The following is a 21,496-nucleotide window of genomic DNA, read 5'->3' as shown; positions in this document are numbered from 1 at the left end:
TCACCGTAAGCATTCGGTGAAATTTGAAGCTTCTAGCTAGCTGTTAAAATGGGGCAGTATTACGAAAGCTTCTTATCGGAATAATCGGTTGTAGGGGACATATGCTATATATAAGACCTATCTCATCAATTTTTTCAGACAATATAAGCATATGGTGAAGTTTGAAGCTTCAATCTGATAAATTGAGAAAGATATGACAAAAATCCTCTTTTCTGAAAAATCGGTTCCGATCCAGCCGGTTCATTTTCATGAAATGGTATAAAAAGGAATGACAAGGTACGAAAAAGTCAGTAAAGTCTTAACAATTTTTGTTTGTTTTGTCGGCCTATTGATTTTTAGGATTGCGGGTTCGAATCTTTCTTCTATTCTAATATTTTTTTTTCGATTAAGAAAAAAATTATATTTGAACTAATATTTGATTTTTTAATGAATAAATTGACTTATTTTATTTTGTTGATTTTCCGAAAGGGTGTATAAATTATGAATATTGTAACGATTGTCCGTCATACCTTGACAAATTTGGTTTCGAGGCAAACCGGTTTCGGCGTTGTGCCATCATCAGTGTCGATTTTCGTTCTGATCTTTTGTTGTCGTTTGTATTGTATTTATAGTTTGTAGGTACATGAGTAGGTATGTCAAACTGGATGTTTGTGTAGATTTATGTGTATGCCTGCGTGTTCATTCAGAACCGAGGGTGTTTTTTTATACTCAGCTGAGCAGAGCTCACAGAGTATACTAACTTTGTTCGCATAACGGTAATCCGTAAGGCATAAACTAATCGAGATAGATATAGACTTCTATATACCAAAATGATCTGGGTGAAAAAAGAAATTCATTTAGCCATGTCGTCCGTCTGTCCGTCCGTTTGTATGCATAATAACTTGAGTAAATTTTGAGGTATCTTGATGAAATTTGGTATGTAGGTTCTTGGGCGCTCATCTCAGATCGCTATTTAAAATGAACGAAATCGGACTACAACCACGCCCAATTTTTCGATATCGAAAATTTCGAAAAACAGAAAAAGTGCGATAATTCATTACCAAAGACGGGTAAAGCGATGAAAATTGGTAGGTGCGTTGACCTTATGACGCAAAACAGAAAATTAAAAATTGTTGGACAATGGGCGTGGCACCGCCCACTTTTAAAAGAAGGTAATTTAGAAGTTTTGCAAGCTGTAATTTGGCAGTCGTTGAAGATATCCTGATGAAATTTGACAGACACGTTGCTCCTATTACTATATGTGCGCTAAATAAAAATTAGCAAAATCGGATGACGAACACGCCTACTTTGAAAAAATATTTTTTTTTAAGTCAAATTTTAACAAAAAATTTAAAATCTTTACAGTATATAAGTAAATTATGCCAACATTCAACCCCAGTAATGATATGGTGCAACCAAATACAAAAATAAAACAAAATTTCAAAATGGGCGTGGCTCCGCCCTTTTTCATTTAATTCTTCTAGAATACTTTTAAGGCCATAAGTCGAACTAAAATTTACCAATCCTTGTGAAATTTGGTGTGTGCATAATTCTATGACGATAACTGTTTTCTGTGAAAATGGGCGAAATCGGTTGAAGCCACGCCCAGTTTTTATACGCAGTCGACCGTCTGTCTTTCAGCTCGGCCGTTAACACGATAATTTGAGCAAAAATCGATATACATTAACTAAACTTAGTTCACGTACTTATCTGAACTCACTTTATCTTGGTATAAAATATGGCCGAAATCCGACTATGACCACGCCCACTTATGCGACATCGAAAATTACGAAAAATTAAAAAATGCCATAATTCTGTACCAAATATGAAAAAAGAGATGAAACATGGTAATTGGATTGGTTTATTGACGCAAAATGTAACTTTAGAAAAAACTTTGTAAAATGGGTCTGACACCTACCATATCAAGTAGAAGAAAATGAAAAAGTTCTGCAGGGCGAAATCAAAAGACCTTGGAATCTTGGCAGGAATACTGTTCGTGGTATTACATATATATAACTAAATTAGCGATACCCGACATACGATGTTCGGGGTCACCCTGATCCACATTTCGGTCGATATCTCGAAAACGCTACTAAGGGCCACTCCCTTTTAAAAACCTCATTAATACCTTTAATTTGGTACCCATATCGTACAAACACATTATAAAGTCACCCCTGGTCCACCTTTATGGCGTTATCTCGAAAAGTTGTCTACCTATAGAACTAAGGCCCACTGCCTTTTAAATAATCATTAGCACTTTTCATTTGATACCCATATCGTACAAACGCATTCTAGAGTCACCCCTGTTCCACCTTTATGTCGATTTCTCGAAAAGGCGTCTACCTATAGAACTAAGGCCCACTCCCTTTTAAAATACTCATTAACACCTTTCATTTTATACACATTCTAGAGTTACCCCTGGTCCACCCTTATTGCCATATCTCGCAAAGGCTTCCACCTATAGAACTAAGGCACACTACGTTTTAAATAATAATTAACACCTTTCATTTGATACCCATAGACTTCTATATATCAAAATGATCTGGGTGAAAAAAGAAATTCATTTAGCCATGTCCGTCCGTCTGTCCGTCCGTTTGTATGCATAATAACTTGAGTAAATTTTGAGGTATCTTGATGAAATTTGGTATGTAGGTTCTTGGGCGCTCATCTCAGATCGCTATTTAAAATGAACGAAATCGAACTACAACCACGCCCAATTTTTCGATATCGAAAATTTCGAAAAACAGAAAAAGTGCGATAATTCATTACCAAAGACGGGTAAAGCGATGAAAATTGGTAGGTGCGTTGACCTTATGACGCAAAACAGAAAATTAAAAATTTTTGGACAATGGGCGTGGCACCGCCCACTTTTAAAAGAAGGTAATTTAGAAGTTTTGCAAGCTGTAATTTGGCAGTCGTTGAAGATATCCTGATGAAATTTGACAGACACGTTGCTCCTATTACTATATGTGCGCTAAATAAAAATTAGCAAAATCGGATGACGAACACGCCTACTTTGAAAAAATATTTTTTTTAAGTCAAATTTTAACAAAAAATTTTAAATCTTTACAGTATATAAGTAAATTATGCCAACATTCAACCCCAGTAATGATATGGTGCAACCAAATACAAAAATAAAACAAAATTTCAAAATGGGCGTGGCTCCGCCCTTTTTCATTTAATTCTTCTAGAATACTTTTAAGGCCATAAGTCGAACTAAAATTTACCAATCCTTGTGAAATTTGGTGTGTGCATAATTCTATGACGATAACTGTTTTCTGTGAAAATGGGCGAAATCGGTTGAAGCCACGCCCAGTTTTTATACGCAGTCGACCGTCTGTCTTTCAGCTCGGCCGTTAACACGATAACTTCAGCAAAAATCGATATACATTAACTAAACTTAGTTCACGTACTTATCTGAACTCACTTTATCTTGGTATAAAATATGGCCGAAATCCGACTATGACCACGCCCACTTATGCGACATCGAAAATTACGAAAAATTAAAAAATGCCATAATTCTGTACCAAATATGAAAAAAGAGATGAAACATGGTAATTGGATTGGTTTATTGACGCAAAATGTAACTTTAGAAAAAACTTTGTAAAATGGGTCTGACACCTACCATATCAAGTAGAAGAAAATGAAAAAGTTCTGCAGGGCGAAATCAAAAGACCTTGGAATCTTGGCAGGAATACTGTTCGTGGTATTACATATATAAAACTAAATTAGCGATACCCGACATACGATGTTCGGGGTCACCCTGATCCACATTTCGGTCGATATCTCGAAAACGCCTTCACATATACAACTAAGGGCCACTCCCTTTTAAAAACCTCATTAATACCTTTAATTTGGTACCCATATCGTACAAACACATTATAAAGTCACCCCTGGTCCACCTTTATGGCGTTATCTCGAAAAGTCGTCTACCTATAGAACTAAGGCCCACTGCCTTTTAAATAATCATTAGCACTTTTCATTTGATATCCATATCGTACAAACGCATTCTAGAGTCACCCCTTTTCCACCTTTATGTCCATTTCTCGAAAAGGCGTCTACCTATAGAACTAAAGCCCACTCCCTTTTAAAATACTCATTAACACCTTTCATTTTATACACATTCTAGAGTTACCCCTGGTCCACCCTTATTGCGATATCTCGCAAAGGCTTCCACCTATAGAACTAAGGCACACTACGTTTTAAATAATAATTAACACCTTTCATTTGATACCCATATCGTACAACACACAATCTAAAGTCACCCCTGGTCCACCTTTATGGCGATATCCTGAAATTGCGTCCACCTATAGAATTATGACGCACTCCCTTTTAAAATACTCTTTAATACCTTCCATTTGAAACCAATGTCATACAAACACATTCCAGGGTTACCCTAGGTTCATTTTGCTAAATGGTTATTTTTCCTTTTTTTTGTCTCCAAAGCTCTCAGCTGAGTATGTAATGTTCGTTTACACCCGAACTTAGAAAAAAGTCAGTAATTCTAGTCGTTTCACCTTCTTTGTGGGTTTGTTGTTTTGGTGCGTTTATTGGTTTGTGTTTATTTGTTTTTGTGTGTTGGTCTGTTGTACACGTGTGATTACTTTGTTTCTTGTAAACAAGTTTTAAAGGGTCGAATATTGTGTCAGAAATTGTGTTTATCTGTTCGTTTATTATTCAACCGTCCAATGTTTTTGTTTGTAGATTTCCATGTTTTCGAGTACGTTCAGACGTCGGCCTTTTGCTTGGATGTGAAGAACCCTAACTGTTTTATTGATGTTTGCTGGGGAACATTCATTCTCGACCATGTGATTCGCGAAGTTAGACTGGGGTATAATGTTTGGATTCCGTATTTTTTTTTGTTGTAATCTCTAATATGTTCTCTGAACCTCGTTCTTATTTGCTGTCCAGTTTGTCCTATGTAACTGTGTTGGCATCTGCAGGTAATCTTGTATACGCCGCGGCTGCTAAACGGATCCTCCGAGTTAGTGTTAGTTTTCGCCTTAGATTGTTCGATGTTTCGAACGCTGTGTAATGTTGTATTTTTTTAAAAAGTATGCCAATTTATATCTTGCTTTTCCAGTCTATATCCAAGTGTTTCCTTTTCATAATTTCTTTTTGCTTCTCCATGCGTCCTTCTGAGATTATCTACTAGTGCTTTTGTATATCCGTTGTTTGCAGCAATGTTATATATTACTTCAAGCTCTCTCTTATATGCTTTTTAAGAGGCGTTCTTTGAAGTCTATGTACTAAATGCCTTAATGCTGCATTTGTATGCTGTTGGTGGTGATTTAAGGTATTGTGACGATTATGAGTGACACTAAGTGATACTCACATCCCTAGTCTGATGCTAAGTAAATGAAGTCACAACAACAATAAATCAGACAGTCACTTGTATCTACATAAACGAATCAATCATTATGTATACACATATGTAGGTACACGCAGCTGAGAAGCAAGGCACAACTACATATATAATATCTGAGATACTCCTGCAAGTATGCAGTGAGAGAAGCTATAAAATCGTGCAATTGTAGTTACAGCTGAGAAATTTGAGAGCTCATGGACAACTAGTAGATTATGGAAATGGAAGCGCCTAGAAGATGCGAACGTTGAAATCAGAGAGTATAAAAGGCAGCAAATGTAGAGGCGCTGGAATTCAGTTTGATTTGAGCTATCGAGCAGTTTTGATTAAGCACGCAATCTGTCGGGCTATAGAAGAGTTTCATTTGAGCTATCAATCAGTTTGGTTATTAAGCAAGCTATTCGTAGCAAAGTTTGAGTGTTATTGTGAAGTACTTTAATAAAGGCCATTTTGCATTATTAAATATTGGAGTTATTTATTCAACAGTTTAGTGATTCGAACTTAGCAGGGGGTTGCAAATAAGAGGATTTGCAGTAAAAACGTTACAGTATTATGCACTATTGTGTCGGTGGCCGTTGGCTTGCTATATATTTTTTGGCAACTTTGTCAATATTTATAGTGAGGTTTAGATATTTGCCTCTTCCGTCTTTTAGATTTAGATTGTGAATTTTATGTTCCCGTGCTGCTTGTTGAGGTACTCCAGTACTTACTTACTTAATTGGCGCTTAACCGTTTAAACGGGTATGGCAGTCCAACAAGGCGCACCAGGTGCTTCTCTCTGCCAACTGGCGCAAATTGGTCACACCAAGAGAGTTTAAGTCGTTTTCCACCTGGTCCTTCTAGCGGAGTGGGGACCGCCCTCTTCCTCTGCTTCCATAGGCGGGTTCCGACAGTAACACTTTCTTAGCCGGAGCGTCATCTTTCATTCGCATAACATGGCCTAGCCAGCGCAGCCGCTGAGATTTAATTCGCTGGAATATGTTTATGTCTGCGTAAAGCTCGTACAGCTCATCGTTAAATCTTCTTCGGTACTCGTCATCATCACACGTAGAGGTCCATAAATCTCTCTAAGAACTTTTCTCTCGTACACTCCCAGAGCCGCTTCATCTGATATTGTCATGGTCTATGCTTCTGCACTATATAGTACGACGGGTACGATAAGGGACTTGTACAGCATGATTTTCGTTTGCCGCGAGAGGACTTTACTTTTCAATTGCCTGCCTAGTCCAAAATATCATTTATTGGCAAGAGTGATTCTTGGCTGTATTTCAGAGCTGATGTTGTTAGTATTAATGCTGGTTCCCAAATAAACGAATTTTTTGACTATTGCCAAATTACGGCTGCCAACAGTAGCGTGGTTGCCAAGGCGCATATGCGCTGCCTCTTTGCTCGATGACAGCAGGTACTTCGTTTTGTCCTCATTCACCATCAAAACTTTACCGCTTCTTTTTCCAGCTTGGAGTAAGCAGAACTAACGGCGCGGGTGTTTAGGCCGATGATATGCCATCAGCATATGCCAGTTAATTGCACGCTTTTATAGTATACTAGCTGACCCGACAAGCGTTGTTTTTCCAAAAACAGTATTTCTATCTAATATTTTTTTAGTTCAATAGAAATAACAAACTTACCATTAGAGTGTAGGGTTGTACTTATAATCGAAAGCGTTGTAGACAGTGAAAGTATACTTTATTTATGGAAGTAAATTATTCGTTGTTAAAGGAACAAATATAATTTAAATCACGACTCTTATAGTGTTGGCTATAGTGTTACGCTTTTTGTACACCGCGCAAGGGTTGTTGCTTTATTCTAAAAAACAGGCAACGCCTTTACGGGGTATTTCGTTCTTTTGTGAAAATTGTTGCCTGCTCGCAACGCAAAAGCGTTACCCTTTTACCCTGTATAAAATGGCGGTGTGGCACTGCAACTCTGTGAAGCTCTCAATTCGCTCTTGAGTTCCACATATACTCTGTTAATATAAGTGCAGATCAACTACCAGATTGCGCTTTCAAAATTGCTTTGTTCTGCGCAGCTACGTCACAGTTGACTGTTTGAGCGAATGAAAGAGAGAGAGAAAAAAACAAGAGCTAAAGGAAGATGACGTAAGAATTGCCCATAAAAAAGAGATGATCTAATGTTTACATGCGCAATGCGCAATCTTCTTGTTTGATTTGTGATGTAAGTGAATATGGTGAGATGAAATGTTCTTTGTATGCACTATAAATGTTGACAATTTTCTGGGGTAGGAGTAACACTATTAAGGCTTTACCATTTACTTAGGCAACAATTTATTTCAGAAAAGAAAACGCAATTAGTAACTATTAAGACATTGTTATTAAAATGTTTAAAGCAAAGTGCGGCGGTTCGAAACTCGCTGGCACCTGTTTTTTATTCACCCTTATGGCGAGTTTTATTTTCACCCGAAAATATTCACAGTTTTTGTTCACCCTATCGCAGAGGGTGGTGGAACAATTTTTCGTGTTCGAAAAAGATTTCACCTTATCGGCAACTCTTTGTTCGGGCGAAATGAACAGCGGGGAAACCCATATTTGTTCACTTATATTTTACAGGCGAACGAGAGGAAAACAAAATGTAAATAATTTTTTGTTTTGAAATTTGATACTCTTTTATTGTTAGAAATAAATCATTGAATAATGCACAATCGGAAGCTGAGTGGGAAAAGTGAAATTCCTGTATTGCTAAGTATGTAAATTCTATTTTCTATGACAACGTATCAGTCAGCCAAGTTATCCATTGTGGAGAAAGCAACAGTTCCAAAATGTTGAGCACCTCTGAAAGAACCTCACTGAAACAAGATTGGCTAAGACCCACCTCATGGTCCTTTCCAACGCCTTTTTGATGTCTTCCCTCTGCGATAAAACGAACACATGCGCCCAACTTTACAATTGGTGGAACTCCAAATTTTTGCTTCAATGGTGGCAAGGAGTTGGTAAGAATATCTAACAAATATTTGAATGGCGGCTTCTTTAGCCTGTAATATTGCCGAAAACTAGTTGAAAAGAAGTTAAATTGTTATTCAAAAGTGCTGAAAATATTAATTTTTAACTTACAGAGAATCACTTAGCTCCAAACGGTTAGAACTGTCCCTTAATTGCCTCCGGATCGCTTTCACATTTATATTCTCCTCGCGCTCAATCAATACCAACCTAAGTGCAATACTGAACATTTTTTTATAAATTTGTTATCTCTATTTTTGCGATATTTTAATGAAATATATGCTTGTTTACAAAATTTACACAATTGCAAATAAATTATTTGTTCACCGCAATAGAGCATCAGCTGTTTTGAAGTGAACTTTTGTTCGCCGCTAAAATTAAAGGCTAGATGAGAAAATGGCCCTTAAACTAACATCAACAGCTTCCATTTGATACCCATACTTTACAAACACATCCAAGGGTTACCCGGGTCCACGTTTTGGTCTATATCTCGAGACCCTAGTCACCCAGCAGTATAAAAATACTCTGTAATAAAGCACACATCGACAGCTTTCATTTTATGTACATATTGTATAAACATGTTTTAGAGGTACCCGGGTCCACGCTTTGGCCTATATTTCAAGACCCTAGTCACCAATAGATATCGGCTCTTCCTTTTCCTCATTCTCTTCATATTGCCTTTCCTCTTCTTCCTTTCCTGTATCATAAAAAAAAAATGTTGCCAAAAAATAAAAAAGAAGTGGTGGACTACCCTTAACATTTATGGGGCCATACCCAGATATATGTTGACCGATTATCAGACCTACCCGATATGACACCCCTTTCATTTGATACCCATATCGTGAATACCCATCCATTGGTAGCCCTAGTCAATATTAAGGTCTATATTCCGGAAACGGATTGAGATGTCATCCACCCAATAAAGTTCCACTAACTTACCGGGCAGGTAAACTATTCCTCACTTTAAAGTCAACTTTAACGATTTTCGCTTTCTCATGTGCCCTGTAAACTGAAGCTTGCATTTAATTTAGATTCGGCAATGTCACATTAAAAGTGTAGTACTTTTGCTTCAATTTAAACCTAAGTAAAGAATTTATTGTTGCGGTTGAACCTAATAAGGCGCCGCTACTTCTTGCTGCTATGAAAAACGCAAAGTGCGCCGGTTCGAATCTCACTGGCACCCGTTCTTAATTGCTTTTTTTATTTACGTTAAAAGCTATAAATAAATTTTAAAGGGCAGATGAGCTGCCGTTAAATTTTTTCGCCCAGTAATTTAAGAAGGATTTGAGCAAACGAAAGTTCATTTATAGGCAGGATAAAATGAGCGCTAAAATTAAAGGCTGGATGAGAAAACGGCCCTTAAGCTAACATCAACAGCTTCTATTTGATACCCATATTTTACAAACATATCCAAGGGTTACCCGGGTCCACGTTTTGGTCTATATCTCGAGACCATAGTCGCACAATCTTTTGACGGTTCTCTTCCTTTCCAGGAATTTAAGCTTCAATATGAGAACACCGCAGCAGTGAACCACTGGAATGCTGAAGATAAAGTTGCTGCCCTATTCGTGGCATTGAAAGGGCCTGCTGCTGAAATATTACGATTTCCGATGGAGAACGAACCAACTACTAAACATTGATGGGCACTCCAGAGAAGCGATACGGAAACGAACACAGGAACAGATATCTATATGTGACCCGGCCTATGAAAAGGTGGCTTATGACTCAAAAAAAAAAATAATGCAAAAGAAAAACTACTAAGAAACTGAAGAAATGCATTGTTTATCTTTAACAGCTGTTTTTTTTTAGCCATAAGCCACCTTTACCTTTTCATAGGCCGGGTCACATATATATAAAAATCAAATTCTCTGTGTGTGTGTGTGCTCGCTATGGAAACGTATTCCCCACACTTCAATCATCACCAAATTTTGGCTATAGGTTCCTTCGATCAACACGAAGGCTTTAGGCTAAAAATAATTTCGATATATAAAAGGTGCGTGGACCCTCCCATACAAATGGAACCTTTGATACTGCATAACTCTGAAGGTATACATGCCAGAATATTGAAATTCAGTAAGGAGTTATATGAGGTCAATCCCTAACGCCACCAAGAAAATGTGGAATTGGGAAAAAGGGGGCGTGGCACCTCCCATATAAATGGAATATATCATACTGCATACCTCTGGATGTAATAATGGTAGGATAATGAAAATTGGTAAGGAGCTATATGACGTTGTCCTAACACTACCAGTTAAATGTGAAATTGGGAAAAAGGGGCCTGGCACCTTCCCTACAAATGGGATTTTGCAGAACTATGGCTGCCGTACAAATTTAGGTTATTTTAACACCTAAAGTTTGACTGCATTGTTGAGTTTGGCTATTACTCCTTTTGGACGTTTAGTAAACTGCCACCCACCGTTAAAAAAAATTGTTAGCTTCAGTCTATCTACATCTATGTATATAAAAATTAATGTTTGCATGTATGTCATCGATTAACTCAAAAACTACTGGACCGATTATTATGAAAATTGGTATATATATGTATTTTTCTACGGGGAAGGTTTGTATAATGAGTACTTTGATACCGGGTGACTAGGGTCTCGAGATGTAGGCCAAAACGTGGACCCGGGTAACTCCAGGAAGTGTTTCAAATGGAAGCTGTTGATGAGTACTTTGATACTGGGTTTTTTTTTACCCCTGGATGACTAGGGTTTGGAGATATAGTCCAAAACGTGGACCCGGGCACCCCTAGAATGTGTTTATACAATATGGGTATCAAATGAAAGCTGTTGATGAGTGCTTTAGTACCGGGTAGTTTTCATACCTATTGGTGACTAGGGTCTAGAGATATAGGCCAAAACGTGGACCTGGGCACCCTAGAATGTGTTTATACAATATGGATACCAAATGAAAGCTGTTGATGAGTGCTTTAGTACAGGGTAGTTTTCATACCTATTGGTGACTAGGGTATCGAGATATTGGCCAAAACGTGGACCCGGGCACCCCTAGAATGTGTTTATACAATATGGATATCAAATGAAAGCTGTTGATGAGTGCTTTAGTACAGGGTAGTTTTAATACCTATTGGTGACTAGGGTCTCGAGATATAAGCCAAAACGTGGACCCGGGCACCCCTAGAAAGTGTTTATACAATATGGATATCAAATGAAAGCTTTTGATGAGTGCTTTAGTACAGGGTAGTTTTTATACCTATTGGTGACTAGTGTCTCGAGATATAGGCCAAAACGTGGACCCGGGCACCCCTACAATGTGGGTGTAATATGGATATCAAATGAAAGCCGTTGATGTGTGCTTTAGTACAGAGTAATTTTTATATCGTTGGGTGACTAGGGTCTTGAGATATAGGCCATGGATATCAAATGAAAGCTGTTGCTGGGAGCTTTAAAGTAATTTCCATTGTCATATTCGATTTATTCGCATCGACCTGGCAAAACTGATTAATAAGCATGCGAAGCCGAAATAAAGACAAGGATTAATAACACCCACATACCTATATACATATGTACGTCCTATTCGATTTGCTGAAATTTGGTGTATTAATTTGCCTGTATTTGTATTTACGATCCTTTTTTGCGGGAACTAGACCAGAAACGGACTGGGACTGGGATTAGGACTAGGACTGGGGCTGAGACTCGGAATAGGACTGGAACAAAATACATACCACCCTCTGGGACTGGCAATAAGGGATGAAGAAGAATGAGAAGAACTTGAGAGAAGAGAAAAGAGGGAAGGAGAAGGAGACTGAGAAAGAGATAGAGTGAGACGAAATAGAGATAGATGAATCGAAAAAGGCGGAGGGAGGAGTGAATTAAAGGATTAAGAAAAATATAAGAGGGGGGAGGCAGAGTTAGACGGAAAACGCTTATTAAGATGTATGCAGATAGATCAAATTTAGGGCAGAACAACGTCTGCCGGGTCTGCTAGTCTTCTATAAAAATCAAATTCTGTGTGTGTGTTCCCTACGGAAACGTATTTCCCACACTTCAATCATCAAATTTTGGCTGTATGTTTTTCATATTTCAGAATTAAGAATTTTAAATTTAATAGTTTTTTTTTTGGCTATGCGAACGAGCAATCTTCCCACTCATACATACACTCCCTACATATAAATACAATTTGATTACTCTTCCTGACTAAATAATGAGTTATCATACAATTGAACAAAAGAAATAATCAAATATGAATACTTTTGATGATCAAAAACTGAAAAGCATTTTTCGATCACTTTTGGAATCATTTTTGAAGTCCTTTTATGATTAAATTTTAATATTTCATAAAAATCAACAAAAAAATAATCAAATATGCTTACCTTTGATGATCAAAAACTGAATATAGTTTTTCAATCACATTTTGGAATCATTTTTGAATCAAATCTGTTTACTTTAGGTGATCAAAAATTTATAATCATTTTTCAATCAGCTTTCTGAATGTTTTCTGACTATATTTGTTGACTGAATAAAGAGTTTTATACTTTTTAAAACTTTACTTTTCATTGAAAATGTTTTTTTTTTCACATACACACATTTTTTCAATCATGAAGTTCAGAAAAAATATGTACATACATATATAAAATTTTTATTATTAAGACATTCTTCAAGACAATGTAATGCAAATGCTGCTTGTGCCCGAAGATTTCCCCAACCATTTCTCCACCTTCGGCTTGCCAGAAAATACATAATAGTTGGACAATACAAAAGTTGTGAGCTATTTGACCAGGTAAGTGAAACTCTCTTGACATATGTACCTGGATATGTCTTCAACATCCCCTTGCCGTATCGTATTTTAAGATATTGACGATCATACCTGATGTTGGATGTTGTTGTCGCAGGTGTATATAGGTCAAGTTTGTTTGCGAGTGACCTGTGGTTCAAATAGCTCACTTCCGCATGCTTTCTTCCCTGATGAAATAAGATTATTATGTAATATCCTATTTTGAATGAGATATGAAGAATAAATGCATTATAATCGCATTCAAAAATTATTCAAAAATCTCAACCAAAACGATTGAAATATGTTCACGAATATGATCAACAAATGACTCTGAAAAGTAGTCAAATATTACTCTAAAACAATTAAAGCTCAATTTTACAATGATATCAAAGCGTTTCGAAATACGAATCATAAATGATTATTCAAGAATAATCACATTTATGGTACATTTTTCTCCCGACGTTACGGTAATTTTCGAACAAAAAATGCTTTTAAATTTGAACGTTTTTAATCATCTTGGGGTATGATATTTGAATATTTTTTGATCAAAATTTTCAAAAAATGCTGGCTGGGTTAGCTCCCAAAAATGATGATGTTAACAAAATCAGTGATCGCATTCAAAACCAAATTCCTGGTGAAGTGACGAAATATAAATCGATCGACAGTTACAGATGAAGATCAAATTGTGAATTATCCAATAGAATTTCTAAACTCTATAGAACCACCTATACTGCCTGCGCATATATTTACTTTGAAAATTGGCTCACCAATCATGCTTCTTCGGAATTTAGACCCACCAAAATTGTGCAAAAGAACCAGACTTTGCGTTAAGAAATTAATGCCGAATGTAATAGAAGCAATAATCATCAGCGGTAAAAGCAAAGGTGAAGATGTGCTCATACCACGGATCCCAATGATTCCTACAGATTTGCCATTCTATTTTAAGCGCTTACAGTTTCCCGTACGCCTTGCTTTTGCAATTACAATAAACAAAGCACAAAGACAACCGCTTACTGTTGCAGAATTAAATTCAGAGTCCGTGCTTTTCCCATGGACAGCTACATGTTGCTTGCTCTAGATTTGGGACGCCAAAAAATTTGTTTATCTTTGCACCGAACGAAAAAACCAAAAATATTGTGTACCCACATGCGTTGTATCTTATTACAATAATAAAATGTTTTAAACGAAAATTTCACCAAATTTGCGCACAAAATTCAATTCAATTTACAGAACAATAAACTAAATTATCAACAAACAAAACAGGAAAAATAACGCAACATTCATTCGATCTCGAGCGTTACAACATACGCCGGGTAAAGCTAGTACCAAATAGAATTGCAAAACCACTTCCAAAAGGCAAATGAAACATTACAGGAGTTCGCGGCGGACATCGAAATTTTAGCACATCTTGCAAATGCGGTCGAACTCCTGGAATACATTGAGGGAGTTCAAATTCAAACCTTCACAAATGGAGTTCGGCACGTCGATACAAACCGGGCTACATACGCAATCCCAAAACCGACATACTAACTATATCACATGCCCTAATTTAGGAAACAGGCGCGATTTGTGTAAGCCAGCATTCAAAGCCCATGTGCTAGTAGAAATGCCAGATTGCGTGGATATAATATTGGAAGAACTCGAAGGATCACAACAGGAGTGACAGAGTAACCAAATGCTTTAAATGCAGGAAGCCAGGTGACATTGCATGCCATTGCGACCTCGACCCTAGTGGCTACAAGTGTTTACTGCCTGTAGAAAAGGTCAACGTGAGAGTAAGGCCATTACAATAAGCAAGATTGCGTACCCTCACTGGCGAGTAGAATTAATTACAGGGAGAAGTGACATGTGACGTCGTAATTGGGAAGGTAGGGTTCCATACTATTTCATAGTGGCAGAGATTGTTGATGCAGTCATATCGAGAATTGACTTCTTAGTTGACCATCGGATCAAGATCAACATGCAAAGAAGGATTATGCGGTATACGAACAAACAGATAACTTCAGCTTTGATAAGGGGTTTAGCAGTAAGCGAGTGCTGGTTGAGGAGAGTCGATAAAGACTACAAAAGTCGAAGGCAGTAGACTGATTAAAGATTAGTGGAACGAATGATACAAACAAATCAAAACCAAATGCTGCATTATTGCTGTTTGAATTATAAGCTTTCTTAAGGTCAAAACTTTGCCGAGGGGTCGGTAAAAAATAAAAGGAAAATTATGTTTATTTAATGTCAAAATAAAAGATTTTAACTCACAATAATTTCCGCTATGGAACTCTTCATTCACGAACATCTGGTGATCTTTATTCACGGCTGTGTCGTTACGAACATTGCCAAAGCTACAAGTTGATGATGGTAGCTCTTCCAATGGGGAGGGTGTAACACTTTCTGCAGATACATCTTTCTCATCACTAGAATCACGCTTTGTTTGCTCTTTTGCGGATAAAATTTCCATAGCACTGTCCTTATATTTGTATTCATGTATAGACTGCCGTTTCTGTATAATAGGTATGAGTGTTGATGTTGTAGATGATGCTGGTGACGGTGGGTGTGGAACCTTAAAAGCAACATTATTCACATCAAGGTTATGATCCCTTGCCGTTACAAGCTCAATTTCTGCTTCAACACTGAGCGATGACATATTTTTAGGGCAATTTTCCATTATGGATATTGGCGGGGAGTTAACTACTGTTGTTTTCGACGATTCCACCGGATCCTGTGATGATTTTGTGCTCCCATTACTGTCAGTAATCGTCGAAAGAGCAGAAGACATGCCATCTAAATTAATGGGCACATTCATCTCTGTACTATTTGACAGCTCAGGTACTTCAAGAGGTGCGAGTATATTAAAAGTACGCCTTTTTTCTTCAAGCGATATTTTCGGCTTTATTTCATTATATCTTTCAATATTCGAAGTATTCAAATCGCACCTACTATCACTTTCATTTCTAGGACTTGGTGAACTGATGTTCTTGATATCTTCGCCAACAGGGGCCACTGTAGTGAAGGGAAGACTCTCATTTGTACTGTCTTGAAATTTTGGGCTTTTCGGAAAATACACATTTGCATTAAAGTTTGCATTTAATGCAGCATTTAGCTTAACTTCATGATTGCCTTTTATGAACGAGGTATCGTCTTTGTGAGTATTAGTTTTAAAATCAATTGCATTTACAAAGTTTGATGTACTTTTATCAGACTGTGCGACTAGAGTCTGCTGTGGATCCACACTAAACGTTTTTCGTGAGTTAGGCAAAGCTTGCTCCGGTTTACTTTCTACCGACGATTTACGTTCGATTTCAATCCGGTCAGTATATTCAGATTTTTCCAAATATACAATTTTCTTCGGAGCATCAGCAATAGGTGATCTTGGAAACTGTTTCGGCGAGCTTTCTTTATGCTTAACAGGAAAATTTGGAGAAGGGCAGCAGGCACTTGAAGTATTCACTTCAATAGTGACATTCAATGCAGTATGACATTCAGCCAAACCTCTATTGTCCTCGATTTTACAATTTTTTATTTCCTTCTCTTCGACGGTATTTACGCTAGTATTTGCAGAATTCGTTATTTCCGATGCGGTCTCATTACTACTACTGACCGAGTACCCCAGCACACCATTTGTTATTGGCGATGTTGACGTAGATATTTCAATGTTTTTATTTAATCGCATCTTAGTATCAACATCTACATTAGCTGAGACTGTCACACTAGATTCTACATTATTTGGAGCAGCCATTGCATCTTTCGAATCCTTTTGCTTAAATTGGATTTCTTTGCTACTAGGTATTTTTTGTACGACTTGTGATGGTAGGCCCATCTCCTTCATTAAAGGTATGTTACTGTATTGAGCTTCCAAATGATCATTTGATTCGTCGAAACTGATATCAATATCCATTGGCTCTTCTTCATAAGTGACATCCGAAAGGTGAATTCTTTGTTGTGCCAACCCGTCATATTCGCTGATAGCTGATAGCAATCCCTGCATATCGTCCTGCTCAATTCCATTTCGTTCTTCAGTTTTATTTACTGTTAAACTCAAAGGATCTGCGCCCAAATTTGTGAGTGTTGTATTCCTTGAATTAGCAGCGCTAAAGTATGACTCAATTTCGTAGTTCTCAATACTACCATCTTCAGCTGTAAATGCATAATCACTATTGGCAACCACAACTAAATTCGATTGGCATTCTGCAAAGATTTCATTATCGGATGAGGTAGTAGTATCCGACTCAGCGTTTACTTGTAAATATGGTCTTGGTGTGGTGCTTGACTCTAAAAAAAGATAGAAAAGAAGTATTAGGTTAGGTTGAACTGGCCGGTCCATGAGGACCTAATATAGACTGAATGAGTCCGTAGTGTTACCAGAAGTTTGTTTTAACGACCAATATGAAAAACCCTATCAAAAACCAGGACCTATGTTATAAAATAACTCCATCCTCTTGACAAATACTAGAAGCTTCCTAGGACTTAAGCGACTTGCTGCTTCTGGATCTGACAGCAGTATCACTCCTAATAGCTGGAGTCTTAGCCTGGCGAGCGCAGGGCACGAGCATAGAACGTGCTCGATCGTTTCCTCCTCCAAACCGCACTTCCTACATCTGCTATCACTGACCAAGCCTAATTTAAAGGCATGTGCCGCCAGAAGGCAGTGCCCAGCCAGAATACCCGTCATGAGTCTACAGTCCTCTCTTTTTAATGATAGAAGCAACTTTGTTAGTCTAAGGTTGTAAGACCTACACCTAATTTTCGACACTTTACAGCCCCGCGCTTGAACCCACGCCTTTCCCGCTTGGTCGATCATGTACACCTCGCCTTCTCTTAATCTTGCCCAGTTTAATTGGGACGTCTACGGAGCAAACTTCAAGGAATGTGCCCTTTTTAGCTGGTTCATCTGCTTTTACATTCCCATATGCCCAGGGACCCAATATAGATGTATGCTGCTCCCCGTCCCGATTCTCTCCAGAGACTGCTTACACTCTAACACGCATTTAGATGCTGTGCAATGCGAGATTATTACCTTAATTGCTGCTTGACTGTCAATATAAAAGTTAACGCGGTTGCAACTTAAGCTATTCTCTTCCAGTGTTTCTATTGCTTTGGTTACGGCTAATATTTCATAGCATAATCAACAGTTGATCTGAACATACGTGTTTTTCGTTGCTCGTTGGTCTTGTCTTGGTGTTTTTCTACTTAAATTCTTACACCTGTCGTTTCTATAATGGGAAAATGCTCTATATGCAGTGATCGGTGCTCACCGGGCGATTTTCTATTTTGTGGTGTTTGTCACTCAAAAATTCATATAAAGTGGCCAAATTTATCCGAAAGTGCAATTAATTTTATTAATAACAATAACAATATTATGTTTACATGTGACAAACAAGTGTGTTGCTATGTTTTCGCGCTCTAAAATACACAAAGCGCTAAAAAGTGTTGGTGAGCTACAAATTTTTCTTGACTTGCTAATGCCTGGAGAGAGTCTTACGGATGAGGTGGGCGATGAGAGAAATGAAATCCGTACGCGCTCAAAGACAAAGGTCAGAGTACTTGAAGTAAATCAAAAAACTAAAAAAAAGGCGAAACAATGCAAAATAAAGCACAAAACAAATCACATCAGCCAGTGCATAAGCGAGTGAATTCAGGTGACAATGATAAGCCGTGTTCATCACCTTCTTTAAATGCGAGTGACAATAACAATAAAAATAACAGTGAGACAGCACTTTTGACAACAACTATAGCGGATGCTGTACCTAATGGTGCTGGCTCTCTGTCTAATGTGCTCTCAGATGCCAAAGCTTGTCTTAGCAATCGTCACAATGACACAAACATTGACTTGCCGCTTTCTGCTGGCACTCGCTCTTTCGCTGCTGCTGCTGGCGCTGTTAACTATCCTATTGCGCCTAATGAGTCTACTGCTGCGCCTGCACAACCAACAAATGCGGGTAAATCTGCAAGGGAGAAGTCACATGCAGTTGTGAGGGGGAGCAATAATAATGCTGAGTTGGATGTTTTTGTCAAATTCAAATGGATTCACATATCCTCTTTTAAGCCCTCTGTCACGGAAGAGCATATTATTAAATACATCTCTGAACATGCTCTTATCGATGCTGATAAGATTGGTTGCTTTAAGAGAGATGCCGATGTCAACACTTTGGTCAGAGTTGCTTTCAAAGTACGAGTGCTATCTAAACACTACAGTAAGCTCCTTAATAACTAGCATGCTTTTTAACATGAGCTCACATTCTGATTACGATGCTTTCGTTATCGTCGAAACTTGGCTCAAGTCTGATTTTTATGATGGTAAATTTTTCGACTGCAACCTATACAATGTGTATCGCAAAGACCGGGACTACTCTAAAACTGGTCTCTCACGTGGTGGTGGTGTTCTGATCGCTGTGCGCCGTCATCTCCGGTCATCGTTACTGGATTTCAGTGATAAGAATTCACTACTTGATCAGCTCTGTGTCTCTGTTCAGGGCACTTCTAAAATCTTTATCTGCGCATCCTACATTCCTCCTGCAAATCCGGATCATCTCTATATATCACATGTTGATAACATTATTGGCATAGTTCGCAACCATGTTGATGATCACTTCTGTATTTTAGGCGACTTGTAATTTGCCTAACATTGTATGGTCATGTGTCAAAAATAGTTCAAATCTAATTCCTACGAATGTTTCCAGTACCTCTGATGTGTATCTTATTGATAATTACTTAAATTTCAATCTATCCCAGATAAATAGCTTCTCCAATCAGTTATCTAGAATGTTAGATCTTGTCTTCATTAGTGATAATATTAACTGGATGGTGGCTGAATGTCTGGATCCAGTATCTAGCTCTGGTATACACCACATACCGCTTACGCTTGCCATAGAGTTTTAAATTTTCGACAGCATCACTGCCGATAATGAGTCTCTTGGTTTTTCTTTTAGACGTGCCAATTTTGATTTAATTTTTCAGGAGGTCTCCTTGATTGATTGGGAAGCTCTTTTTCTGGGTTATGATCTTTCTGAGAGTTTTAATGTTTTTAAAAATACCGTGATTCAAATCTGTGTTAATAATATTCCGCGGAAGAAAAAGAGTTGTTATAAAATTCCATGGTATACTAAGAAACTAAAGCGACTAAAGAATCTGAGGAGTAAGTATTTTAAAAAGTTCAAATCTACCAAATTGTTGGCTCATAAACGTAAATACCTTTTTTACTCCAATAAATTCAAAGCGTTAGGCAAGAGGCTCCACAGGTATTTTGTTAGCAACTATGAATCTGACATCAAAGTAAACCCCAAGGCTTTCTGGAACTATGTTAAGGCTAAACAACTTTGCTCGTCTATTCCTTCATCAGTCTTTTACAATACGGAGCGAGCTTCTGAACCTTTTGCGGCGGCTAATTTATTCGCAGGCTTCTTTCGCGCCAACTTCGTGGCAGAGCTTGATCTCCCAACGGTTTTCCTCTCATTAGTAGATAATTCTATTAACTTCGGCGCCCTGACTCTGTCGCTAGACGATATTGTTAATGGGATTCAAAATATAAAATTGTCTACCCAGACAGATATTGACGGCTTATCGTCTTATCTTTTTAAAAACTGTTTGGCTTTGGCCACCCCATTCCTGCTAATTTTTAACAAATCTCTCGAGTGCGGCGAGTTTTTGAATGCGTGGAAGATGACCCTCATCACCCTTGTTTTCAAACATGGTAACAAAAACAATGTTGCTAACTATAGGCCCATTGCCAAATTGTCTACCATTTCTAAACTCTTTCGAGTATATTGTCAAACAGAAAATGTATTTTGCCGTTAGGCATCTAATCATAGAGAATCAGCACAGTTTTGTGTCTGGCAGATCTACTGTGACGAACCTGTCGATTTCCTCTGAGTTCTGCCTATCACCCTTTAACAGTCGCCCTCAAGTCGATGCAGTATATACTGATTTTTCTAAAGCGTTTGATAAAATCAGCCATTCAATATTGATCTCAAAACTGGCCAGTGTAGGCTTCCACTAAATTTTTCTTTCTTGGCTAAAATCGTATCTTGTCCAGCGGAACTGTGTCGTTGTGTTAGAAAATGCGCGTTCGATCTCGTTTGTTGCCACCTCGGGCGTACCTCAAGGTGGCATTCTTGGACCATTACTATTTATAATTTTTATAAATGACATTTCGGTCTGTTTTAAACAATCAAACTTTCTGCTATATGCTGATGATTTCAAGGTTTTCTCTACCATTTCAAACTTGTAAGATTCAGATAAGTTACAATCCGATTTGGACAATGTCGCTGCCTGGTGTAATTCAAACAATCTACCGCTAAACGTAAGTAAATGTTTTCACGTAACATTTTCTAAATCTCGTTATCCCATATTCACATCTTATACCATTTGCGGTTCCCGCCTCTCTACTCTTACAGAACTGAAAGATCTTGGGGTAGTTTTCCCCTCTAAGTTTTCGTTCTCGATACATTTAAATTCTACAATTGCTAAGGCCTATTCT

At 37.8% G+C, this 21,496-nt stretch overlaps 1 protein-coding gene across 12 annotated transcripts in view; it reads right to left on the bottom strand.

Moving 5' to 3' along the window:
- Positions 1 to 21,496, bottom strand: part of tacc (transforming acidic coiled-coil protein) — a 593,942-nt gene that overhangs the window by 283,337 nt on the left and 289,109 nt on the right. For all 12 annotated transcript variants that reach the window (XM_067759783.1, XM_067759785.1, XM_067759788.1 and 9 more), the window contains one exon: positions 15,283 to 17,292. In XM_067759783.1, the coding sequence (XP_067615884.1) occupies positions 15,283 to 17,292 (2,010 nt within the window). The remainder of the gene's footprint in view (positions 1 to 15,282; positions 17,293 to 21,496) is intronic.

The sequence above is a fragment of the Eurosta solidaginis genome, chromosome 1 (genome assembly GCF_040869045.1).
Source record: "Eurosta solidaginis isolate ZX-2024a chromosome 1, ASM4086904v1, whole genome shotgun sequence".
Classification (NCBI taxonomy): domain Eukaryota; kingdom Metazoa; phylum Arthropoda; class Insecta; order Diptera; family Tephritidae; genus Eurosta; species Eurosta solidaginis.
Note: the sequence above shows the minus strand (reverse complement) of the source record. Positions and strands in the feature narration are given on the sequence as shown.